Genomic DNA, 26473 nt, shown 5'->3' with positions numbered 1-26473 from the left:
TGTTGGCTCATGAGAGCACCCTGGCTCTCCATGGAAGCAGAGCCATGGTTAAGTTCATTCCAAGCCCAGCTGGCTCCTTGGCTGTTCAGCCTCCGCTGGTTCTACGCTTTACTAAATCTTCCTCCATGCAGGTGAAGCTCTTAAGAGTGGCAAAAAACTGCTACTTCTTCAGCCAAAAGACGCTTCAACCCCTAAGGAGTATTCTGGGTGAAACCCACGAAAAGGGATGTTCACAGCCATGAACAGTGACACAGAGCTGGGGGTATAAAATACACCTGGCACTTACTGGCTGGGTGACCTGGATAATTTTATGACTTTGTCCCTGGACCTCTCTATCCCCATCTATAAGGTGGGGGAGAATAGTAGCACCTGTTTCATTCAAGTGAAGATGGAACATGTTGCCTTAAGGGAAACACTTAGGTGTCGCGCGCTTGCTTGGCAGGTGTTGGCTGTCTGAGTACTCAGACCTGTCGACGGAATGCACAATACAGCAAACAGACAGTGTTGGCCGTGCACGAGTTTCCTTGGTCCCTGAAATGTGAGCTGCTGTCCAAATGCACGGACACAGCTGTCCTTCTCCCTGGGGAGTCTAGCTGGAGACGACTGTCAATGGCTTTGGTTGTTAACAAAGCGGAATAATAAAAACGGTCCTGTTTGGGGGTGGGGCAGGGGAAGGACACAAGACAGTAGCGTTTAATCTTCAAACCTGGTGGACTTGGAAGCGTTCTTGTCAATATAGAAGACTTTGTTTGGAATGCTGGAGAAGCCGAGGCCGGCCCCCCGGTTGTACTTCCAGCTCATGGCCCGGTCGTAGTCCTGCATGAGCTGCTGCTGCAGGCTATCTGACGCCTTCCTGCCCAAGGCCATGTTGGGCCTGACCATCAGATTTGGGGGGCGTCTGAATGAAGGGGGCATGTTTTTAAAGCCGCCCATGAGTTTGAGAAATTTCATCTTCTTTTCCTCATTCTCAAAATCAGCAGTGTCCCACTGGCCAAACTGGGTCCCCTGTGTTTGGGAAGAAAAACAGAAGGCGGTTATTTTCCTGATTCTAGTCACCTTCCCCTGCCTTGACCGCAGCTCCACAGGGGAGGATACAGATGATGAAATGAATGCTGAAACCAGGCCACATGTGGAAAGTATGTTGCTGGGTTTTATTAGTCCTGACAAAGAGGGCCATGACCGACACTGTTACTAGTCACGTGTTACAGGTAAGGAAACGGATGTCTGTAGCTTAATGGGGGCGTGAACCGTATTTGTGACTCCCCTCAGAGCTGGCCAATACCAGGGTCCACACTCAGAGCCTCCTGTCTGTTAGCTCCTCTCACCCCAACAAAGGGGATCTACCTCCCCTCAGCACATGGGCCCAGCAGCCAGCCCAAGGTTCCTGTTAGCTGGAGCTGGGAATCTGAAGAACAGTTCACTTCACGTGAGCTCTGCATCTGAGAATGGGACAGTCGTGGAGGCCCAGAGAAGAGGTGGGGAGCCAGCCCAGGAGTCCAGGGTCTGGGCTCCAGTCTGGAAGACTGCTACTCCATGACAGGTCACTCATGTGCGAGAAAACGCCAGAGCTTTCAGAGCAGTGGCAGATGCCCCCATTTCTGCCCACATCTGTGAGGGAGAGAGGAGACCTCCCAGAGGAGACCAAGGCTTTGAAAGCATACAGACATAGGGCCAAGCCCTGCCTGTGTGGTCTCAGTCAAGTGACATCAGTATCCTCACCTATAAAGTGCCCTGCCCCAGGCCTCCGCCAGGCTGAAATCAGATGGTACACCAATACCAGAGAACTTTATAGCTCTGAGAACTGCTCCCTTCCTGCTGACTTCCATGCTGCCTGGGGACTTTCTACTTTTCATCCAAACACCAGCCCAGCAGGGAGAACAACAGGAACTAGCTATGGATCCAGCTTCCCCAAGTGATCTGGGGACAAACAGCCCCAGCATCAAGGCCTGCCGTTTCTAGGATGAGAGGCTGCTGTGACGGTCCCAGCAAAGTCCTCAGGACAGTACTGACGAGGCCTACGTGACTGATCTCTGGCAAAGCTGGTTCACACAGAGGGGACCCTCGGCCGGTCTGGAGTCTCCACCACATGCCTCTGTAGTCCAGTGGCCCCGGGTCCACTAAGTGATGCCACCTGAGGTCTCCCCCACAGGTCCCAGCCCTCGTGCCCCAGGATGGTCCCAGTTAACAAGTCCCTCAGGTCTAGCTGCAGGGGCCATAGGCTGTGAATGACTGCCCTGTTCCTTGGCTTTCCTCACTCAACCAGGGTGTCACAAGACACAGCCCTACTCCAGAACCATTAGGCAGGACATCAGTCCTGTTTCATAGGTGTGGACACTGAGTTACTTGTCCAAAGCCTCAGGTGACAAAGTGGTAGGGCCAGGAAGTGATCTCAGGTCTTCTGAACCAAGTGAATTGTTCTTTTCTTTCCCTGAAACCTGGCCTACTAACAAGTTCCTATTAGATCCTTATGCCATTTCCTCCTTTCACCACACTGCACCTTTAGCCTGTAGGCTGAGTCTTTTAATCCAGAGTCCACTTCCTATTAGCTATTCCCCACTACATCAGAGTCCAGGGCACGTTCCCACCATGGCTGCAAGGCAGTCCTCTCCCTCTCAGGCCTGCCAAGGCCGGCCTCTCACCCCAGCCTCCTAACCATGTCCGGCATCCTGAGGCACTGCCTCGTGATTATCTGCCACTGGGACACATGCCCAAAGAAGGCCCCACCCTTCCAGAGCCACAAAGGTTCCTGCATTTGTCTCGCTTGGTAATCTACCTGGAGACCCGAGAGACTGCCTAGAAGGAAGGAAATGAGTCCAGGAGTGCGGTGAAGCCCCCAGGGCTTCTCCCTCTGCCTGTCTAGCTGCAAAACAAGTTAGGACACTGCCAGATGGCCACTGCCACTCACCGTCCACTTCTTGGTGACAGGAACTTCTGTTTTGCCCGACTCCCGGTCGATCTCTTCCTGCAAGGCCTTGCGCCTTACCTAAGCCAAAGAGAGGAAAGAGGGACATGGGCTTATTTCCTTTTGAGCTGGAAACCAGGACAGAGACGGGGCTGGAGGCAGACAGGAAGAAGAGTAGCTTTAAGGCCACTGCAAACTAGGGGACGTTCTTGTCTGCAGTGTCCCCTCAGCACCTTCAAGGCTGTGATGGCCCATGTTTGCCAGGACTTAGGGCATGACTGTGACAGAAACTGGTTCCCACAGAACTTCTAAAAGCAGGTGCAGCTGCTTAAACACACACATTACCATACAAGGACCTGGGGTCAAGTCCCCCAGCCCCCACCTGCAGCTTCACAAGTAGTGAAATAGTGCAGGTTCAACTTCTGCCCCAGGTACATGCCTCCTCTTCCTCTTCCCTGTCATGCTGGGTCCCCCTGGAAGCAGTACCTGATCTATGTGCACCTCGTCCACGTTGCCCTTCTTCTCCAGCACCACCTCCAGGTCAGTGTTGGACTCCTACACAAGAGGCAAAGGGGGGTCAGGGCCAAGTACCGTGTGGCTTCTGCAACAGCAGCCCAGCCTGGCGAGAGCATGACCAAGTCCAGAAACCCGACCACCGCCTCATCCCAAATCCCAGAGAGAAAGCCTAACATCCTTCCTTTAACCCTGGCACCTTCCACCCCCATGGGACAGAAGAAGAAACGGAAGTGAAGTGGCTAGCATGGCGTCAGCCCAGCTCGGGGGCAGGGCCGCCAACAACCCTGCTGTCTTCACTTGGGCTCGGAGCCCAGCCTCCCCCTGCCCCTTCTGTCTCTTCACCAAGCCCACCGAGTCAGAAGCAAAAATCCCACTGTTGGTAAGGGAGATGGGGGTAGAGGTTTAAACCCAGTGATGCCAGGGTAGCCCCTTACCCCCAAACTCCCCAAGAGCCCCCATCTTCTTTACATGAAGGACTACGGAACTGGGGGACAGGCTCAGAGGGTGAAGCATGTGACCTGATGTGCAGGAGGCCATGGGTCTGACTGCACACCCCAGCATCTGCAGCTGTGCCCCCTGCCTGGGTGGCCAAGGCCCTCACTTGGGCCTGCTCTGACTTCACTCATATGGGCCCCACTCTTTCTCTGCCAGCCCTACTTCCTGTGTCCTTACTTTAATAGTGCTGCACCTGGAACCCAGCATCTTGTGTGAAGACTGTGGCGTTCCCCGGATGGCTCTGCTCATGCAAATCCTCCGTCCCGACTCTAAAGGCACGTGTGCATTTCCTGACTCGGGGTTGCCCCGCGGGGACTGCCTACCTCCTACTTGGGTCCCCAGGAGAAGGAATTGGAGCAAGTTGGGGGGGGGGGGAGGTGGGAGAGAGGGACAGTAGGTTCCCTGAGCTTCTGAATGAAGCCACAAAGGAAACTTCTAAATCCAGGGAGCAGACATAGCTCCTGAGGGCCCCGGTGTGGAGGCCACCCCCACCACCACACCCACCTGCGGGGGTATAACTGAGTCCCTCCCCTGTGCCGGGCCACCCCTCACAAGTGCTCAATCTGGACGTCAGCTATCATGCTTACTTGAGGACCACAAGGCATAGGCTGGCTCGAGGTTACTCAGCTGGCTGGCTCTGTGCTGCAAGAGAACCCAGGGCTTGTTCTAACATAAGACAGTCACTTCTGGGGTACTAAAGGTATCTAGGGGTGACTCTACAGGTGGCTTGAGTGAACCTCAACAAGGTACTTAGCTTCCAGGAGCCTAGTTTCCATGTCTGTCAAACAGGGAGGAGCCCAGCGGCTCTGGGGCTGGGCTTTAGATTAAGTGGGTGAACGTCGGGACTGCATCAGCTGAGGGACCCGAACCTGTTTGCCCACAGGCCCACTCGGCTGAGGGTGGGAGTGAGACGCGGACCAGTGGGCCCCTTCCTCCCCCAAGGAGGGCCATCAAGGGTGGGGACAGTGGGTCTGTCTGTCTCCAGCAGGTCACCCTCCATGCCCTTCCTTTTGGTAAACACTCCCCCAGTCCCAAGTCATGGAGTTCAGGTCATCACCCTATCCCTCAATCAGCTCCGTGCTTCAGGCTTGAGTGACCAAAGCTTGCAAAATCTCCCCTGGGGTATGGATATAAGATGCCCTGGGACTTTTTGGTCACCCTTTCAGGGGAGTCTCCTTGCCCCTGGGGGAATGCAAAGTCCTGCTGTGACTGGGAGCATTCTGCCCCGGGAGGAGGCGGGAGAGGTTGTGTGGGTCTAGAAACTGCACAGAAAACTAGTCACGTGTCACCTAAGGCATCTTGAGATCTCACTGCTTTCTGAATATCACACTATGTGACGACACATGCTGGTGGCAGAGCTACTGCACACTGGGCAGTATAGAGCCACTGCCTCAGGCGTGGGCCTTCGCTAAGTGTGGCGTGTGACTGCGCAGGGCCCAGAGCTGGGGACAGTCACCTCAGCATTTCGCACCATCCAAATCTATTTGATCCCCTAAATTGTGTCTACCGACTTTAGGAAGGAAAACAGTAAGCTTAGCCAGCTACAGTCACATTGGCTCAAACTCCTGTGTTCGTGAGTTTCAGACAGCAAGTGGGCAGAGTTCTAAAACACAAGCACTCGGGATGGGCGGTGGCACACTGGGTGGTGCGCACACATCACGAACTCGGAGTCTGGCTCTCAAGTTCCCACCTGCGGGGGGGGGGGGGGGCGCGGAGGGAAGCTTCATGAATGATGAAACAGTACTGCAGATGTCTCTCTCTCTCCCTCATCTCTGCTTCCTTTCCCAATTTCTCTCTTGCCCTATCCAATAAATGAATGGATGAATGAATGAATGAATGAATGAAAAGAAGGGACTCATGTGAAAAATTTGTCCTGATGTATTCAGATCCTGATCCCAAACTGCTGAGAACCTGGGCCGATTTCCAAGGCAAGGGATATACCTGTGCCACTGAGGATGCCCTGGGTCCAGCTGCACCTGAAGTTAGAGGGCGCTTAAAGCCTTTCCAGTTATGTGCTGGCATTTTGGGCTTCATTTTAGACAGGGTTCAGACAGCTAACAGGCTGAGTGTGCATGTGTGCTCACAACACACACACACAACACACACACACACACACACACACACACACACACACACACACACACCACACACACACACACACACACACTCCCCCTTCACAGCCCACAGCACCACTCTTCACTTCTGAAGGGAAGCCTACCTCCTCTTCCTCCCCAGGTTGTTCAGCTGCAATGCTCTCTTTCCTCATCTTCTTTTTCTTTTTCTTCAGAGATGTTTCCTTGACCTCTGGTAGCTCTGCCTTTTCCTTGAGCTTCATTTTCTTTTTTGTGGGGGTGCAGAGGCCGTCTCCTATGGGGCTGCATTCTGGAATCTCGACTTTGGCCAGCTTCTTCTTAGTCCTTTTCCTAGGACTGCTCTCCAAGGATTTGGAGAGGCTGGAGTGGCCCAGGGTGGTGTCTCCCTCCTGGTGGATTTTCTTCTTCTTCATCTTCACACCATATTCCCGGGGGCTCCCCTGCTTCCGTTTCTGCCCAAAGGCTGCCTGACCCTCACAGTCCTGCCTCTCTGGGCAAGCGTGTGGATGTTCCTTGCTCTTGCAGAGCCAAGAAAGGGGGTCCTGGGCCTTTTTCTCCTTCTTGTATTTTTTGAGCTTCTTGTTAACTTTGGTCACCTCCTCACATTGTCTGGAGCCCAAGGAGCTCTTTGGCCTAGAGTCAGGGGACATACTGAGAGGCCACAAGGGCTTCTTCTTTTTCTCCCCATTAGGGAGCTCCTGCTTCCGGGGCCTGGGTGACTTTGTTCCGTTGGGTGACTTGGCCTGTCTGGGTGACTTGGACTGGTAATGCCTATGAAACGTGGTCTCAAGTCCTGCGGGCTCCTCCAAGGGGGTGCTGAGGTCCTTCTTTTTTTTCTTCTTCTTCTTCATTAGCATCTCGGGTGTCTTTCCACGAACAGTATTCTTGGTGGGAGATGTGGGCTTTGAAGGAATGAAATAAGTGTCGCTGTTTAAAACAGACTTTCCAGCCTCTGGTTCTTTAATAACCTTCTTCTTCTTCTTCTTTTTCTTCCTCTCAGAGAGCCCAGGGCTCAGGTCCCCTTTGTGGGCTTTAGTAACCATGCCTGAAAGAGGGAACAGTACAAGTTAGCCCCACAGCGAATCAGTGTACAAGCCAACTAGCTGTGCCCAGGGCTGGGTTTTCCCTGAGTGGACAGGCACAGGGAAATGTGAACAACCAAGGACTAAGTTGAAATTCAGGGGGCTCCAGGTTCAAGTTCAAATTTCTCTCTTCAATGAACCTAGAAAACAACTGTTTGAAGATGGGGGTATATGACACTTGTCTCCTCAAAAGACTGTTGGAAAGAATGAGACAATTCAGAGAAAGTGATTGGTATAGAGTTGATTCCTTTTCTCAAATCTCTTAAGCCCTGTCATGAATTCCACAGAAAGTTACTGAGAGTCACCCTTCATGCAATAGCAACCAAACCAGAGAGAGCAAGTACTGCCCTTGGCAGCTTTCCATTTCTGAGGGAGGGGGACAGAAATCCTGAGGCCAGCCTTTCTTGCCAATGCCCAGTTACCTCAGGAAAGGCTCCAACACAACACGGCAGCACCATGGAGAGTACCAAGAGTCCCCCAACCCCTACCCCCACTGATGATGTAGTCCTTTGGTGCCATCTGTCTCAGATAAATAAATGCAATGAAAAATGAGGTGGCTTGGCAGTATCTCTCATGCACAAGGCCTTGGGCTCATTCTCTGGCGGCAGATTAAAAAAAATAAAAGTCTTCAAATAAATAGCTCTTTTGCTTTGCATCTGGAAATCATCCCGCCTAGTCCTGGTTGATTTAATCTCCCCATTGTCTTCCTATGCTAACAAAAGACCCACAGGATCTGGGTTTGAATGGTGACTCCCACAATCTTATGGGACTGTGGTGGCCTCAGTCTCCCCACTCATAAGAGGGAAGAAGGCTGAGGAGACAGCACAACGCTTCTGCAAAAAGCCTCTCATGCCTGAAGCAGTAAAGGTCCCAGGTTCAATCCCCAGCACCACTATAAGCCAGAGTTGAACAGAGTTCTGGTAAATTAATAAAATAAATAATAATAATAAAATCCAGTAGGATATTAAAGAGAAATAGAAAGAAAAGGGTGAAAGCAGACCAGCAACTGCCAGGGTTGTAAGGAGAGGTTGGGGGGGGAGGCTTATCTCCAGCCTGCAAGCCTGTTTCACTCTTTGATTTCTGAATGAATCGCTGATATTTAATATCTGAGAATGACAAAAAGCATATCTGTTGCTAGGATGCCCCCTTCGGTAGCAGAGACATGTTATGGAGACACTGATAAGCAGGGCTGGGGCCTCAGGTGTCTTCCAGCTACTCCAACTGCCACCTGGAATGGATGATACAGAATTTCTATTGTTAGGGGGGTTTTGAACAATGAGTGGGAGAGGACAGGAGCTTCTCTTGGTGCGGGGGGAGTCCACACTAAGTCTGGCTCCCTTTCTGCAGTGTCTAAGAGCCAGGCTAGGACAGAGCTGTGATTCAAGTTCACTTATTACTCACACCAGAAGCCCCTGGGGTGTCAAGGGAGCACCTTCACTCTGCTGGATTCTCAGTCTGGTTCTGGGAGCATTGGATCGACCTTCTTGTGGTGCATCCCGTGAGTACCCATTCATTGGGGAAACTGACGATCCTTCCTAGCCGACTGAATCCACATGGATCCCAGTCACTTTCAAAGCCAGCAACAAGCAGCTCCTGACAGCTTTCAACCTGACGCTGTTGACTGGCTACGGAAGAAGGGCAAACGCTAGAAGAAGAAGAAGTCTGGTTCTGCACCCAGCACCCAGCAGGTACTCAGTAATTACCGGGCAAACGAATGATGCAAGATAAGACACCAGCTACCAAGAAGCAGTGGGGCCAAGGAGCTGGTTCAGCATAGGGCAGGCACACAGGACGTGTGTGTATGGCGAGGTCCTGAGTTCTGGCCCAGGCATTGCATAGGCCCTGGCTTGCTCTTGTTAAATCAGTAATAACAAATCTGCCCGCCCCCCCCCCCTCCCCAGGCAATCACCTGCCAGCCAGAGAGAACAGGGTGTGTGTGGCACAATGATGGCAGAGGTGACAAACGCCAAGGCAGTAGTAAGATCTGGGAAAGGGAGCTCATCTGACCGACCTGGCCAGTCACCTATGGTCAGGCAAGTGTCTTCCAGCTTGGGCAATCACAGACAGGTAGTGTCTCGAGACAAAGGAGTTCATGTTGGAGAGTGGTTAAGGGGTCGCAGACAGGGCGGTTTGGGCCAATGTCTTAAGCAATTCAAATGGAGACATTTGGTACCAGTGTAGGTGGGGTAGCTGATGGCTTTGAGTTTAGGAAGTTGTACTGGAGGAGAAATTCGACCACGTTGACACCAGGAACATAAATCTAGGGAGAGGTGAACAGTCTTCAGACCAGAAAAGAGGGAATCCTGGGCATTTAAACCAGGAGGCGGAGGGAAGGTGCAGAGCTCAAAGGAGTCAGAGCTTCGGGAGGAAAGGAGGGCAGGGGGCTCAGCAGATCAGGTGAGAACAGAGGAGCCAGGGAAGGCTGGCTGTCCATTTAATGCCCTTCTCGCCCGCGTTCTGCTCTCCACAACAGTCATCTTTCACCCGAACCCTGAGACCCCTTCAGGGAGGAGGAAACGACCCCTATGGGGATGTGTACAAACAACACCAATGCTTTTTATTTGTTCCTTAAATTCTCCTAGAACGATGCGCGGGTGTGTGTGTGTGGGGGTGTTCTTTAAAAATTTTTTTTTTAATTTATTTTCCTTTTTGTTGCCCTTGTCTTTTTGTTGTTGTTGTAGTTATTATTATTGTTGTTATAGATGTCATCTTTGTTGGATAGGACAGAGAGAAATGGAGAGAGGAGGGGAAGAGGGGGAGAGAAAGACAGACACCTGCAGATCTGCTTCTCCGTCTGTGAAGCGACGCCCCTGCAGGTGGGGAGCCGGGGGGCTCGAACCGGGATCCTTTTTCAGGTCCTTGCGCTTTGTGCCATGTGCGCTTAACCCGCTGTGCCACCGCCCGACTCCCGGGGGGAGGGGGTGTTCAGGCGAGGGTCCTTGTGACACCCCATCACTGAGACTGAAGCTCGCCTGGCCTACATCCCCGAAACCATCAATGGCAAAAGAGGGGTTCAACTCCAGCCTGCAGGCGGGGGGAGCCCAAAGCGACCGCATAACCCCCCGGGCTCGCGTGAGTTTCCGCACAAACACGCGAGGCCGAGCAACCTACAGGGCGGGAGGACTTCCTGGAGAAGGCGGCTTTAAGCCGCGGCGAGGGAAGGTTTCCATCTATGGGGGGGTTGGGGTCCGGATGCGTGGCTCTGGGAGTACAGCTCGCCCGCTTTTCCCCTCCGTTCCCCTCCCGAGCGCCCTAGTCCCGAACCCGCGCCGCCCCACCAGCCGCGCCTCCCGGAACTCACCGCTAGGCCAGCTTTCCCCACCTCCACGTGAGCGCCCGCTCCGCCGTGACCCGGAAGTCTTTCCCATCTCAGAGGCCCGCCCTTGCGAGTTCGGGCTCCTTCCGGGTCGGGCCGAAGAAAGCGGCGACGTTGCCTTGGAAACCGCGGCCATGGCGGCGATGAACAGCCTCACGGCGCAGCGCGAAGAAATGCCCAGCTCCGCAGAATCGGTGGCTACTAGCGGCAGGACGCCAGTGCTCTACGTGTCACCCGCGGACCCCGAACCGCCTGGGTGGCAGGGGCCCGTGGCGGAGCCGCCCGACAGGAACCTGTGGGAGCAGATCTGCGGGGGTAGGCAGCCGGGCCGGCAAAGAGGGGCGGGCCGGGGCGGGCGCCGGGGGGCCGGGGCGCCGGAGCCCACTGTGCGCCAGGCTGCTGACGTGCCGCGCGGGGAAACCGAGGCTCCGGGAGTGCGGCCCTCAGGCGGGATCCCTGCCCAGAGGCTGAAAGGCGACGGGGGGGGGGGGTGTTGTGAGGGGTGTGGACTCGTGGTTCTCAACCCCCCATTGTTTAGCGGAAAATAAAATGAAAATCTCAGGGTCGCAGATGGGGAAAGTTATAGGCGCCCCGCTCACAGGGCCAATGGGCTGCGTGGAATCTGCACTTTGTTTTTAATGTGGTTGGGGAGGGGAGGGAGGGAGGCGGTGAGGGGGATCGAACCCTTGGTTTCAAGTACTGGAAGTATTATTCCCACTATCACCCTAGCCCTGGAATTTTGCTTTTTTTTTTTTTTTTTTTCCTCCCAGGGTTATTGCTGGGGCTCGGTGCCTGCACCACACGAATCCACTGCTCCTGGAGGCCTTAAAATTTTTTTTTTATTATTTACTTTCCCTTTTGTTGCCCTTTTGTTTTTATTGTTGTTGTAGTTATTGTTGTTGTTATTGATGTCATTGTTGTTAGATAGGACAGAGAGAAATGGAGAGAGGAGGGGAAGACAGAGAGGGGGAGAGAAAGACAGACACCTGCAGACCTGCTTCACCGCCTGTGAAGCGACTCCCCTGCAGGTGGGGAGCCAGGGACTCGAACCCGGATCCTTATGCAGGTCCTTGCGGGTTCGTGCCACCTGCACTTAACCCGCTGCTCGCTACCCCCCCAGGCCATTTTTTCCCCTTTTGTTGCCCTTGTTGTTTATCGGTGTTGTAGTTAACTATTATTGTTGTCGTTGTTGTTGGATAGGACAGAGAGAAATGGAGAGAGGAGGGAAAGACAGAGAGGGAGAGAGAAATACAGACACCTGCAGACCTGCTTCACCGCCTGTGAAGCGACTCCCCTGCAGGTGGGGAGTTGGGGGCTCGAACCGGGATCCTTATGCCGGTCCTTGAGCTTTGGGCCACGTGCACTTAACCCGCTGCGCTACTGTCCGATTCCCTGGACTTTGCTTTTTAAGGTTTATATATAACCGAGCTAGAAAGGAGGGAGGACTAGAGCATCACTCACGCCAATGATCAAACCCAGGACCTCCGGCTTTGAGAGTCCAAAGCCTTCCTGCTGTGCCACCTCATAGGCTGCTGGAATCTGCACTGTTCCCCTGTGGGTAACTCTTTGATGGAACCAGCATGTGTAGATACACTTGGTGGCTGCCCTCTGTCTGTTGACACCCAACCCAAGGCCAAGAACTCTGGAGTTCTCATGCTGTGGCCGGCTGCACCACTAACTAGGCTGGTGGACACCAGCGAAATCCTGTCCTTCAGCCTTTGAAATGTACTTCGGGGTAACTTTGAACAGAATCCCGTTTAACTGCAGTAAGTTGAGACAGACACAGGTGGCCGGTGGCGACTGTATTGGATAGTGCAGGCCAGTAAATGTTGATAAGAGGGGATGGGTACCAGGTTAATGCGCCAGTAAATGGGTCCAGACAGAAGGAGTGAGAGCACTGAGTTGGGCTAGATGGAGAACGTGAAGGAGGAAGCGAATAATGGACTCAAGTGTTGCTGGGTTTGTGCAAAGGCCGTCCGTCTATTTCAACACCCATCCAGTGCTTGAATTCCTTCCCTAGCATTATATTGTATTTTGGCCCCCCCCCAAAAAAAAGTTCCATTTTGAATGTCCTCTAACTTCTACCCTTTGGTCCTTACCTGCTTGGTACTGTATTGCCAATAATATGTGGTTGCACTATTGTGCTAATCACTCCCCTGTAATCCACTCAAGGGCACAGGTAAATAGATAATGGTTATGCAGAGTCTCTTATGCTTGAGGCTCTGAAGTCCCAGGTTCAATCCACCTTACCACACCACCACAAGCCAGAGCTGATTAGTGCTCTGGTTAAAGAAAAAGAAAGTCCACTCAAATATTTGAGGGTAGTTTTTGCAGTTTTCTTTCCCTGGAGCTTTCACGTTTTCACAGGCAAAAAGCTCTTCATGGTAAGCTACTCATTGGCAAACGCTAGAAGAAGAAGAAGCTACTCATTGTGTGTTATTGGGGCCACTGGACACACTGTTTAACATTATCTGTTGGAGTCCTTTGTGTTGGTATCTTCTAATTCTGCTTTTAAAAACCCCTTCTGTTTCATTTGGTTTAATCCCCCCTGCTATTTATATAACACTGTATTCTATTTACATAACCTCTATTAACAAGCACCACCCTCCCTCCAGGGCATTGGTGGTTCAGTGGTAGAATTCTTGCCTGCTCCGCCCCCTCTCCTTGTCATACCCTGATTTTCACCAGTCACTTTTCTCTCCACCCTCTCTGCGTCGCATCCTGTTCCCACCCTACTGGGCTAGTATATTTATAAGGACAAGATTGTTTGTAGTTTTTAGTTTAGCTTAGCTTGGTATAGATTGTGTTGCGTCCTGCATGAATAAAGAGATACTGCGTATAACCCAGGCATGAGTCCCTGGTCGTGTGTTACCCGTGAAGCCAGCCCGGCGAAAACAACACCTTTGTATCTACCTCACAGAGCTGTTGTGAGGACCATATAAAATAATGTCTGCAGAGGTGCTGAGCACAGTATCCAGCATTTAGAAAATGCTCAATAAAATGCCCCCTTTTTGTTGAGCATTTAGAAAATGCTCAATAAAATGCCCCCTTTTTGTTGAGCATTTAGAAAATGCTCAATAAAATGCCCCCTTTTTGTTGACAAAAAGGCATGCTTTGTGTTGTGTTTTTGAAGCACAGAATTTATATAAGGAGAAAGCAAAGACAGAAGGTTTCAGCACTCTCTGAAAAACACTTAGAAGCAGAATTTAGAAGCAGATCAACACAAGTTGAACACTTAGAGGTAGAATTACACAGTGAATTGAAATAAGGTCAGTGATAGTGGGTCATGTGTAAAGATTAACAGGCCTGTCTGGGACTCAGATTCAGGAAGATGAGATACAGTGTAAATAAATTGCTACGGTAAGACCTGCACCTTGCCTGACTAGTACATATGTGTACCTTTCCTGTAATTTATTTGTAAATGTTCTTCAGTTTTCTCCCTGGCCTCCCCAGTGGTGACTAACTGTGGGCTTTGTATTCTCAAAAGCACTTGCTTTAGTATCAGTAAACTTCTTTGAATTAAATATTAATCCCTTATGACTGAAGAGTTGGAGCAAAACTGAGTCTGTGTTTGGGGCCCAGCATCTCTTGTGCTCACATTGCTCATGTTACTTTCATGTACCAGTATAGCTACTGGTTCATCACTACAAACGCTCTGGCCTCCTTATGTCCTTCCTCCCACCTACCAACTAACAGCGTGGACCCCCCCGCCCCCCCGCACTTGTACCCTGTCATGACAGCTGACTACACAGTTGAAGAAAGATGCCACCAGGTAGCTCTCAGCAGCGCTCAGTCAGCGTCCCTCAGAGCCTTCTCTCACTGCCTAAGTGTTCTGCCTACTAGGCCAAGTTTTTACCTCATCCCTGACCCTCCTTACAAATGTCCTGTAATAAAACTTAGCAAATACAGGGGGCTGGACAGTGGTGCCCCCAGTTAAGCGCACATACCACCATGCACGAGGATCTGGGTTCGAGCCCCTGCTCCCCCCCCCCCCGCAGGGGGAACACTTCATAAACAGTGAAACAGGTCTGCAGGTGTTTATCTTTTTCTCCCCCACTCTATCTCCCCTCCCTTCTCAATTTCACTCCGGCTTGTCAAATAAAAATAGAAAGAAAAGGGGCCAGGTGGTGGCACACCTGGTCAAGTGCACACACCACAATGCACAAGGACCTGGGTTCAAGCCCCTGGTTCCCACCTGCAGGGGGGAAGCTTCACAGATGGTGAAGCAGAACTATAAGTGTCTCTCTGTTTCTTTCCCTCCCCTCTTGATTTCTCTCTCTCTATCCAATAATAAATAAATAAATTAATTAATTAAATTTTTAAAAAAGAAAGTAAAACTGGCTGCTGGGAATGGTGGATTGATTCGTAGTGCAGACACCAAGCCCCAGCGATAACCCTAAAAAACAGCAAATATGGGATGGGAAGCATTCACTGAGAGTAACCAGATAGCCAGGAGGGGCAGAGGACACACTAGCTTCCTTACTCCAGTAAATATGTTTGCGTTCCCACTCGTCGGAGAAACAGTCACCTCGTTTGTCTTAACTGCTCAGCTGGTGTGTCCTAAACATCCTCTGCACTGCCATCTCAGGAAGCTCTTCTTCCTTGAGCCCATATTGTTCTCTGGATCTTAAATATTCCACTAACCTGCTCAGCCAAGCTTCTAGGGAGAATAAATACAGTGCCCTTGAAAATGCTTTGTTACTTTCAGTGTTTAATGTAAATAAGCCAGACCTCCTGCTGGAGTGGGGGAGTGGGTGGTCTGGACACTCCCCATGCCAGCTGCTTTTCTCCAGACTGGCCCTCCATCCAGACTCTGAATATGAAGCTTCCCTTTCCTCCATACAGCATTAATTTTTTTTTTTTAATCTGATTCAACAAGTTGAATTTTCAGAATTGTTTGTTGGTGTAGGGAAGCATGGACACACATTTTCATTTCTCACCCCTCCTTGGAACTGTGCCCCAGACCCATACTTGATCCTGAAGGTAAACATCTACTGAGCTGCTCTTTATGTGCAGTCTTTATAATAAATTCTCCTCTAAGTCACACCACAACTCAGTAAGAGTTTTGCCTTTGTATAGCCTCATGTAGAGAGGGTAGAGAGGTTAGGAAACTTGACTGAAGCAGATGGCAGAACCAGGCGCCAATCCAAGGGCTCCATGTCCACAAGGATAGAGGCTCTTTCTGCTCTGCCTTTACAAACACTTTCATTTGTTCTTAAGTTAAGGTGCATATGACTTGAAATTCCCCTAATCTACTTTACTAACAGGTAACTGGATGAGTACAAACTTTTACTAATATAGTACATTATACTTGAATTTTCTCAAGCATTTCTGATGTCAAACAAAGCAGACAAGCCAATTTTTTTTTCTTTTTTACCAGTGCACTGTTCAACTCTGGCTTATGGTGGGGCAGAGGATTGAAACTGGGACTTCAAAGCCTCAGGCAGGAAATCTCTGCATAACCATTATGTTATCTCCCCACCCAAGACAAGGCAGCTTTTTTTTTTTTTTTAAGATTTTATTTATTTATCAGTGAGAAAGATAGGAGGAGGAGAGAGAAAGAACCAGACATCACTCTGGTACATGTGCTGCTGGGGACTGAACTTAAGACATCATGCTTGAGAGTCCAATGCTTTATCTGCTATGCCACCTCCTGGGCCACAAGACAGTTTTTTTTTTTAAATATTTATTTTATTTATTTATTCCCTTTGTTGCCATTGTTGTTTTATTGTTGTAGTTATTATTGTTGTTGTCATTGTTGGATAGGACAGAGAGAAATGGAGAGAGGAGGGGAAGACAGAGAGGAGGAGAGAAAGATAGATACCTGCAGACCTGCTTCACTGCCTGTGAAGCAACTCCCCTGCAGGTGGGGAGCCGGGGCTCGAACCGGGATCCTTATGCCGGTCCTTGTGCTTTGTGCCACCTGCGCTTAACCCACTGCTCTACAGCCCGACTCCCGACAGTTTTTTTAAGCACCAGAGTATCTCTTACAATTCCAATGTTGAGGGACAACATATGGCACAGGGGGTCCTGAGGAGCACTACAATTTGCTTCCGCTGGGTTTGCACGTATGGAGCTGGGATGCACACTAGTACACTTGTTTTCATTGAGTTTGCACACGTGGAACTGAGATGCAGCTGGTGAAGGGTCTTGACACTGTTCTACATGAAGTGGGAGGAGTTTGTTTCATTGGGCCAATGAAAAGTGGCTCTGGTGTGAACCTGTCCCCCTGAGCTTTAACTAACTTCACTTTTGCATGTAATTCGTTTAGGGTTCTAATAAAGGACAAAATTAGAAACTGCACATGGGGGCCAGGTGGTGGCACACTGGGTTAAACACACCTAGTACGAAGTGCAAGGATCTATGCAAGGATCCCAGTTTGAGCCCCCAGCTCCCCACTTGCAGGGTGGTTACTTCATAAGTGGTCAAACAGGTCTGCAGGAGGCTATCTTTTTCTTTCCCTCTCTGTCTTCCTCATCTCTCTCAATTTCTCTCTGTCCTATCCAAAAAAAAAAAAAAGAAAGAAAAAATGGCCACAGGAGCATTGAATGCAGGTACTGAGCCCCATCGATGACCCTGAAGGCAAAAAAAAAAAAAAAGAAACTGCACATCTGTCACGCATGTTCTCTTGAAATGTGTTGGACCTCAGAAGGGATCTATATCTCTAAAACCCTTCTTCACAAATAAATCAAACTATGACAAATCAAGTTGTTTAAAAAAGTTTGATACTCTTCACAGACCTAATCAAATTCATGCCAACTCAGTCTAGATGTAAAAACAAACAAATAACCCCCACCACCACCAATCTAATCAGTTGTATATTGCAAATTGAATCCACAGGGCAAACTAAACAAATTCTCAAATATGCCAGATCCTGTTAAATATTACAGAGTTCAAAATAAACATACCAGACAGAGTACCCTAAAGCTAGTATATTTTTCCATACTTAAACATAATCATGTCAACTGTATATCTTGGTAATGGCATGATGACATTTATATCTTTTCCATCAAATTTAGGTGAACCCCTAAGAGATCTTGAAAAAACTGAAGTGGTAAATTAATAATTAAATTCATATCAAAGTAAAATATTTTAAATGTGTGTAATACTAATATGCCCTAGAGAAATATGCAGTTATACTAGTAGTAGCATAAGTTAGCAACTTTTTGAAGGAAAATTTGACCCAGATTTTAAAAGTTTAGTTTCCTTTGACAAAATAACATGTCTAAGAATTAACCCTACAGAAATCGCTTCTTCCCAGTCAATGATGGCTGAGTTAAAGAGTGCTCATAATAGCATTGTCTAAAACAATGAAACATTGGACGCAACCCAAACATCCACTAAGAGTAATCTGGTTAAATAAAAGTGGTGCATCACAGATGTCCTTGCATCAAAATAGGTCTAAGACTCCCAACAGCTAGGATAGTTCCCAGCACATGGTGGGCTCTCAGTAAATTTGAATGAATGACCAGTTAAAGTCACCGCTAATTTGTTTATACATTCAGCAACAATTCTTTTTTTTTTTTTTTCCCCAGCAACAATTTTTTAGGAATATGGTGATAAACACAGAGACCTAGCTACTTCTCTCATGAGACCTACAGTCAGTTAGAGATATTAATTGTTATAAATTTTTGGCAAGGATAAAACTGACAAGAGTTATAAAGAGAAAGAACACAGTACCATAAAATTCCATAGTTGGGAGACTTGACCTAAACTAACTTAAAATACACGAGAATCAGCAGAATAGCTCACTGCGATAGTGTGCTGCTTTACCATATGCATGATCCAGGTCTGAGCCCAGAACGTCAATGTTTCACTCACTCTCTGCCTCCCTGTCTCTACCGAAGGGGGCAAAGCCATGAATTCTTTATTTTATTTTGAGGGGGAATGAACCCAGGGCCTCACACATGTATGTTGCTACCATTAGTGTTCTCCCTGGGTCAATTTTGTGACTTTAGAGACAGAAGAAAGAGAAAAGAAACAGCAGCACCACTCCACCATCCATGTAGGTGCCAGGGCTCCAACTCGCAGGGCCTCTTGGCACAGCAAGGCTTGATCAGTATGCAGTGAGCTATCTCCCAGTCCAGCATGAATACTTAAAAATAAAATTTGTGGGGGTCGGGCAGTAGCGTAGCGGGTTAAGCGCATGTGGTATGAAGTGCAGGGACCAGCATAAGAATCCCAGTTTGAGCCCCGGCTCTCCACCTGCAGGGGAGTCACTTCACAGGCAGTGAAGCAGGTCTGCAGGTGTCTATCTTTCTTTCCCCCTCTCTGTCTTCCCCCCATCTAACAATGACAACATCAACAACAATAACTACAACAACAACAAAAAACAACAGGGGCAACAAAAGGGAAAGTAAATAATAATTAAAAATAAAATAAGGGAGTCGGGCAGTAGCACAGCAGGTTAAGCGCAGGTGGCGCAAAGCACCAAGGGCTGGCGTAAGGATCCCGGTTCGAGTCCCTGGCTCCCCACCTGAAGGAGAGTCACTTCACAAGCAGTGAAGCAGGTCTACAGGTGTCTTATCTTTCTCTCCCCCTCTCTGTCTTCCCCTTCTCTCTCCATTTCTCTCTGTCCTACCCAACAACAATGACATCAATAATAACAACAATAATAACTGCAACAATAAAAGGGCAACAAAAAGGGAAAAATGAATAAATAAATATTTAAAAAAAGATAAAATGTGTGTATGTGTGTGTGTGTGTGTAAATGCGTTGAAAAAGACTTGGTTAGAATTGTGCTAAATCTAACAGTGCTTTGGGCTGTAAAGAGATTAGATATCACTTACACTGTATCTGTAAGACTCCTTTGTGATAACTGGAATTTCCTCAAGATAAGCACATATTGCTTTTGTAACCAGACATGGTTATAAATGCCCACAGATCCTGATAAGCAGTTTTCACATGATGTTGAATTCCCAGATTTGGAGTCAGAAGGATAAACTCACATTTGGGATGTGGTGGTAGAATCAGAGTCATTGTGGTAGGCAAAAATTCTCCAATAAGGCCCAGGATTCCCACCATCTAAATAGACACATCTCCCAATCAAATACTAACTTGGGCATTGCTGTGAAGGGTTTTTTTTTTTTTTTTCAAAATACAAGCAGGGTCCATAACCAGCTGACTTAACTTAAGGAGATGGTTGTGAGTGGGCCTGGCCTAATTAGTTGACGCCTTAAAAAATGTCAGAGAGCTGCAAGTAGAGGAGACACCTGCTTACCTGAAGCCGCAGATAAACATGTGAGCTGCCATGACAAGGACCTGATTGTGGCCTCTAGGAGCTGAGAACCATCCCCACCAGCTACAAAAAAAGAAAATGGGGACCTGCAATCACAAAAGACTGAATCTTTCTGTAACCAGTGAGTCTCAAAGAGGCCCTCAGGGCAGAGATGAGACTGCAGACTACAGATGTGCCAGTACTTGATTTTTTTTTAATTTATTTTATTTATTTATTCCCTTTTGTTGCCCTTGTTGTTTTATTATTGTAGTTACTATTGTTGTTGTTGTCGTTGTTGGATAGGACAGAGAGAAATGGAGAGAGGAGGGGAAGACAGAGAGGAGGAGAGAAAGATAGACACCTGCAGACCTGCTTCACCGCCTGTGAAGCTACTCCCCTGCAGGTGGGGAGCAGGGGTTCGAACCGGGATCTTTATGCCGGTCCTTGTGCTTTGCGCCACCTGTGCTTAACCCGCTGCGCTACAGCCCGACTCCCAGTACTTGATTTAAAAAATTTTTTTTTATTACTTTTATTTATTGGATAGAGACAGTCAGAAATCAAGAGGAAAGGTGATAGGGAGAGAGAGACAGAGAGACACCTGCAGCCCTGCTTCACCACTCGCGAAGCTTTCCCCCTGCAGGTAGAGACCAGAGGCTTGAACCTGGGCCCTTGCACATTCTAACATGCGTGCTCAATCAGGTGCCCCACCTTCTGGTCCCAGTGCCTGATTTTTTAACTTGATGAGACCATCCTACCCCATGGGAATTCTAAGATAAAGAACTCACACTTCAGGTTGCTAAACTGGTGATTTATTACACCAAACTGGGAAGCTAACCGCTGGTTCTGGGTTTTACAGCCTGCATCCTAAATCTTGTCCCCAGTCTGACACCTAGGAGTTAAAAAGGAGAAGAAAGCTCTACAAGTTGACATGGAACTCATCAATAGAATAAAATTGTGTTCAGCAAAATTGTGATTCATCAATTCCAAAGTCTGTTTCCCTTCACTGCCACAAAGCAGCAATCACCTTTCCAGAAATGTCTTTCACCCCTCTTTCCTGTAGTGCTATAACTGCTCTAGCCCATGAGCATTTTTCAGCCCTTTTCTCTGAAGTAGTGTTGTTATCTTGTAGAACTTATGTTTAGTGCCGTTGGTTTTAAGATCTCCACCAGGTTGGCTGATCAATCTGGAAACATCAGAATTAGTTGGAAGACTTCAAAGATACCAGTTCCCAGACTTGTGCCCCAGACCTATCAAATCAGAGTTTCTGGGGTTTAGCCAAAACATCAGCATTTTAAAAAAAGCTCCAGGGTGGGGGAGAGGGCAGGAGATAACTCACCCAGCCTTGAGCCTCTGGCTGCCTAGTGAGAACACCATACAAAACAGGAAGCTTCACGAGTGGTGAAGCAATCCTATGGTATCTCTCCTCTCTGTCTCTCACCTGCTACCTAAAAAGAATGAGAGAACATGAATCCTCCAGGACTGGTGAACTATATGGGCACAAAACCCCAGTGAGACCAAGGCAGCAATAGATAATTGGTTTGGGTGGGAGAGAAAGTATAATGGTTATGCAAACAGACTCTCTCATGCTTGAGACTCTGAGGTCCTAGGTTCAGTCTCCTGTACCACCATGAGCCAGAGCTTAGTAGTGCTGGGGGTGGGGTGTGTTGTTTGAAAAAAAAAAGATAAATAACTATTCCCCTCATGACTCAGGTCTAGAACCAGGATAGGAAAAGACTGGAGTTGGTTGCAAGGCCTCTCTAATGTTCTTTGCATGAGAGTCACCTGGAATCTCCTAACGTGCAGATTCTGACTGAGGAGGCAGAGCTTCTGTCTCCCCAGTGAGATGGCAATACCACTGGTTCCCCAGCCAGACTTTGAGTAGCAGGAGTTTGCAGGACTGCTCTCCACTGCTTACCCACCTCCAGCCCGTCTAGCTGTTTTACCTTCTTGTCCTTGAGTACAATGGACAGCTCCTTTCTGTCTAATCCTGCCCTCCCATCCTGTTTTACTCTTCCTCCTTCCCACTTCTCTCCTTCCTGGATGTGATTGGGGTTCCCTTAGCTGCCCTCCCTGATTCTCTTCCTCTTGCTATTCCATAGTTATAATTTGGGGGTGAAGTCTTAAATTGCACCCTATCTGGGAAAAGTCTTGAGCTCATATATAAAGTCTTGACTCTGATGTAAGAGAACAGTCATCTATCATTCATTTTAAACAAGGTGGTTGACATGCATTATTAACCTGAACAGCTAGTTTCTCGTGTCTGTAAACCACCAACTGCCAAAATGAAATTTAACCATGCTTGTTTCAGAGGAAAAGAACGTATATCTCAGACTGCAATGCAGCATGAAACTGAGGTCTTTCCCCCCTTCCCTTTAGAGTTTGAAGCTGAGATACCCTCCTTTCCAGAAGGCTGCCATGCTAAACAGGATGCCGTGACTGCTGTGAGTACTGCCCAGGCAGGCCCCATCCTAAAGTAGAGACTCCAAAGTGACAGCAACCCTGAGGACTGGAGGCAGCAGGGTTCCTGAGCGGGAGAGGGAAGGAACTAGAGCTAGAGCCAGAGCTTGACTCTGCTAGGATCAGTAACTTACAGGACTTCACATAACTTACTGCTCAGTGGGACAGACCCTCCTTGACTTCCAGAGCTTCCGTGGAGCTCACAGGAGATCCTGGCTGTTGGGGACAGTTGTAGGCAGAGCAGGTTTCTTAGTATGAGGACTGTACTGGGGAGAGAGGACCAAGGACAGAGCATCCAGGAAGGGAAGCCCTCAGGAAGTGGGCCTTGGGGTAAAATAAGGACTTCATGAAATTTAACATAATTAAGAAGGACTCTTGAATGCTGACGAGACTTGAGTGGGACCACAGCTACAGGGTCAGAAGCTGACTCTAGACTTCCTTTACCTTGCTGTGTTTAGGAGGCATTCTTATGTCTAAGAACTTTCTTGGTTTGTGGTTTTCCCTTTGTGGTAGCACCCAGATCTTGCTTGATGGATGCAGTGCTCTCTCAGCTTCCCCTGCAGCTTCTGATAATACATCCCTTCCTTGGATGATTATGCTTGTTTTAGGGTTGGTTATGTTTGTACATCTTGCTGTCTTTAATAGTGTTGATTTTTTTTTTTTTTTTTTTTTTTTTTTGCTTCCAGGGTTATTGCTGTGGCTCAGTGCCTGCACTCAGATCCACTGCTCCTGGAGGCCATTTTCTCCTTTTGTTGCCCTTGTTGTTTATTGTTGTATTGTTGTTGTCAGATGCTGTTGACTTTTTAAATAACTTTTTTTATTATCTTTATTTTATTGGATAGAGACAGCCAGAAATCGAGAGGGAGGGGGGTGATAGAGAAGGAGAGAGAAAGAAAGGCACCTGCAGTCCTGTTCACCACTTGTAAAGCTTTCCCTCTGCAGTTGGGGACCAGGGGCTCGAACCTGGGTCCTTGAGCACTGTAGTGTGTGTGCTCAACCAGGTGTACCACCACCAGGCCCCATGATGTTGATTTTTCTAAAAAGATTTTATTTATTTATTCATGAAAAATAATAGGAGAGAGAAAGAATCAGACATCACTTTGGTACATGTGCTGCCGGGGATTGAACTCAGAACCTTAAGCTTGAGAGTCCAATGCCTTATCCACTGCACCACCTCCCGGGACATGATGTTGATTTTTAAAAAAAAATTTTTTGTTATCTTTATTTATTGATAGAGACAGCCAGAAATCGAGAGGGAAGGGGGAGATAGAGAAGGAGAGAGAAAGAAAGACACCTGCAGCCCTGCTTCACCACTTGTAAAGCTGTCCCCCTGCAGTTGGGGACCAGGGGCTCAAACCCAGGTCCTTGAGCGCTGTAATGTGTGTGCTCAACCAGGTACACCACCACCCTGCCAATGATGTTGATTTTTTTTTAAAGGTTTCTTTACTCATTTTATTAATGTTTAAAGGTATATATTTACTGGTCAGAGTGACCTTACAAAAGAAAAGATTCGTTTTATCAACTAGAAGAGAGAGATGGAACCTCCTAATGCAAGTCTGCACCCTACTTCTGTAGAATCTTCCTGCTACTATTTATTTATTTATTCATTTTATCATGTCCCCCCCCCCCCTCATTGAAATCTGAAAGTGAGGCTTTGGTATACCTGCCCACACAGCTGGCCTTTCTTTGCTGTGTTGTGTGCTGTTAGTGGACAGCCCTGTCTGGTCCCTGATCTGAGAGGGAATGCTTTCTGCTTTCTGCATGGTCATTTCCTGCAGACGGGCACTCAGATTCTGGGGGAACTCACAGAAGTGGCTGTCCACTGGGACACTTTTCTATATAGTAAACAGACAGGAGGCTTCTGACCAATAGCAGACTTATTTTGCCTTTGCCATCAACACACCAGCTGGAGTGGTTCTTCCTTCCCAGACTGTTCATGTTAGAGTCACTGGGAGCGGGGGTTGCAGGCTGTAGCAGGTTGTGTGGTGGGTGCAGCTTTGTGGATACTGCAGGGGCTAGGAGCAGGGAGAGTGGAGGCAGCAGTCTAGAAAGTCCCAGCCAGATGTACGGAATCCCTTTATTTTATTTTATTTCATTTCATTTCATTTCATTTCATTTCATTTCATTTCATTTCATTTTTATTAGTGATTTACAAAATTACAAAGTAGCAGTCATATAATTCCAGTTTCCACCACCAGAGTTCTTTTTTTTTTTTAATTTATTTATTTATTCATGAGAAAGATAGGAGGAGAGAGAAAGAACCAGCCATCACTCTGGTACATGTGCTGCCAGGGATCGAACTCGGGACCTCATGCTTGAGAGTCTAGTGCCTTAGCCACTGCACCACCTCCCGGACCACCCACCACCAGAGTTCTATGTCCCTGTTCCCTCCACTGGAAACTGCAGTGATTCTCCCAAGGTCACTGGTATGGGTTGACAATTATTTCCATAACTGTCTATCTATATATTTGCCCATTTTTAAAAAATTATTTTTATGTTACAGAATTACATGTCAACAGGGGTTTGAATCCACGCCATTCCCACCACCAGAGTTCTGAATTGTCACTCTCCCCCCTGCAGTCCACCACAGTTCCCCTAAGACTGTAGATATGGGCCAACCATCTTCTCTACAACTATCTGTCCACATTTATACATGGTTGCCCCTTCTTTTCTGATTCAGTCCTCTCTTCCCCTCTAAGCCACTCATGACAACATAACTACCTCCATATGTCCCTCTCCTTTTTCTTCTCTCTCTCTGGGTGCTGATGGAGCTCCTATTACTTCTCCCTCACTGGGAGCATGGATTATTAAGGTTGTTTTGGGGGAGCAGAAGGTGGGAGTACTGGCTTCTATAGCTGCTTCTCCACTTGACATGGATGGTAACAGGTCAATCCATCCACCCCCCTCCCCACTCCACCCCCAGCCTGTCTCTAGCTTTCTGTAGTGGACCAGAGAGCTCTGGAGATGACCAGGACACATTGGTGAGGTCATCTGCCTGGGGAAGTCGGGATGGAGTCATGGTAGCATCTGTGATTTGTTGTCTGGAAGGTAAACACCTTGCCCACTTTTTTTTTTTTTTAATGGTCCTGCCTTTTTTTTTTTTTTTAATTTTCTATTTATAAAAAGGAAACATTGACTAAACCGTAGGATAAGAGGGGTACAACTCCACACAGTTCCCACCACCAGAACTCTGTATCCCATCCCCTCCCCTGATAGCTTTCCTATTCTTTAACCCTCTGGGAGTATGGACCCAAGGCCATTGTAGGTCAAGGTGGAAGGTCTGGCTTCTGTAATTGCTTCCCCGCTGAATATGGGCATTGACAGGTTGATCCATACTCCCAGCCTGCCTCTCTCTTTCCCTAGTGGGGAAGGGCTCGGGGAATCGGAGCTCCAGGACACTTTGGTGGGGTTGTCTGTCCAGGGAAGTATGTATAATTGGCATCATGCTAGCATCTAGAACCTGGTGGTTGAAAAGAGAGTTAACATACAAAGCCAAACAAATTGTTGACCAATCATGGACCTAAAGGCTGGAATAGTGCAGATGAAGAGTTGGGGGGGGGGGGGTCTTCCATTTTGTAGAAAGCTAGTAGGCATATTTTAGTTATATTCCAAAGGGCCTGTGGCTATACTAGTTTTTTTTTTCTTTTTTCTTTTTCTTTTCTCCCGTGAGTGTGAAATCTGATATGCAGGTAGATCCAAGTTATTGTCTGGGGAGATGATGTCATGGCTGTAAAAAGGACCAGAAAGCTGGACCAGGGAAGAGAATAGCTCCCTAATATGGGGAAGGGGTATAAATATTGTTGACTGGGGAGTCGGGCGGTAGTGCAGTGGGTTAAGCGCAGGTGGTGCAAAGCGCAAGGACCGGTGTAAGGATCCCTATTCGAACCCCCGGCTCCCCACCTGCAGGAGAGTCGCTTCACAAGCGGTGAAGCAGGTCTGCAGGTATCTGTCTTTCTCTCCCCTTCTCTGTCTTCTCTCTCCATTTCTCTGTGTCCTATCCAGCAATGATGACATCAACAACAATAACTACAACAATAAAACAACAAGGTCAACAAAAGGGAATAAATAAATATTAAAAAAATTTTAAAAAGACCTGCCACAAAAAAATATATTGTTGACCATAAACTCCATCGATTTGATGTGATCTGGGGCCCATATTCAGCTTAAGAGCCTATGTGACCTCTGCATCCCTGTAGATCTGAGCTCACATTCTGTGGTTATGAGTAGGAACATTCCAAGCTGCCCTAATATCGACCCATCTTCCTCATGTGTAGCATAGAATATGTTGTCCAGCCTCCCTTCGGAGGATGGAACATTCTCTACTATTGTTGATCCCGGAACCCCTTTCTGCTCATTTTCATTTCCTTTCTCATTTTCTCCCTGGGGGGAATCTAA

General features: G+C 48.2%; 2 protein-coding genes across 6 annotated transcripts in view; one reads left to right on the top strand and one right to left on the bottom strand.

Moving 5' to 3' along the window:
* Positions 1-636: 636 nt before the first annotated feature.
* KNOP1 (lysine rich nucleolar protein 1) lies at positions 637-10540 on the bottom strand. 2 transcript variants are annotated; one of them, XM_060172877.1, is made up of 7 exons: positions 10390-10540; positions 6132-7051; positions 4501-4555; positions 4091-4182; positions 3389-3457; positions 2906-2983; positions 637-1005 (listed from the first exon to the last, which is right to left on the bottom strand). In XM_060172877.1, exons 1-7 carry the CDS (start codon positions 10538-10540, stop codon positions 694-696), a joined length of 1677 nt encoding a protein of 558 aa, XP_060028860.1. In that variant the 3' UTR covers positions 637-693. The 2 variants fall into 2 exon arrangements, with proteins under 2 accessions (XP_060028860.1, XP_007516647.2); XM_007516585.3 differs by lacking the exons at positions 4091-4182; positions 4501-4555.
* The window catches only part of IQCK (IQ motif containing K), a 131758-nt gene continuing 115823 nt past the window's right edge, over positions 10539-26473 (top strand). For all 4 annotated transcript variants that reach the window (XM_060172882.1, XM_060172885.1, XM_060172881.1 and 1 more), the window contains exons 1-2: positions 10539-10719; positions 21998-22062. In XM_060172882.1, the coding sequence (XP_060028865.1) occupies positions 10539-10719; positions 21998-22062 (246 nt within the window). The remainder of the gene's footprint in view (positions 10720-21997; positions 22063-26473) is intronic.

This window comes from Erinaceus europaeus, chromosome 15 (assembly GCF_950295315.1).
Source record: "Erinaceus europaeus chromosome 15, mEriEur2.1, whole genome shotgun sequence".
NCBI lineage: Eukaryota > Metazoa > Chordata > Mammalia > Eulipotyphla > Erinaceidae > Erinaceus > Erinaceus europaeus.
Note: the sequence above shows the minus strand (reverse complement) of the source record. Positions and strands in the feature narration are given on the sequence as shown.

Bases quoted from the DNA above. Each gene is read 5' to 3' on its own strand.
- KNOP1 (XM_060172877.1), bottom strand. From the start codon at position 10,540: ATGGCCGCGGTTTCCAAGGCAACGTCGCCGCTTTCTTCGGCCCGACCC. The intron at 7,052-10,389 runs GTGAGTTCCGGG...TCCCTCTTTCAG, and splicing joins TGGGGAAAGCTGGCCTAGCG to GCATGGTTACTAAAGCCCAC. The intron at 4,183-4,500 runs GTAAGCATGATA...ACGTGCCTTTAG, and splicing joins CTATGCCTTGTGGTCCTCAA to AGTCGGGACGGAGGATTTGC.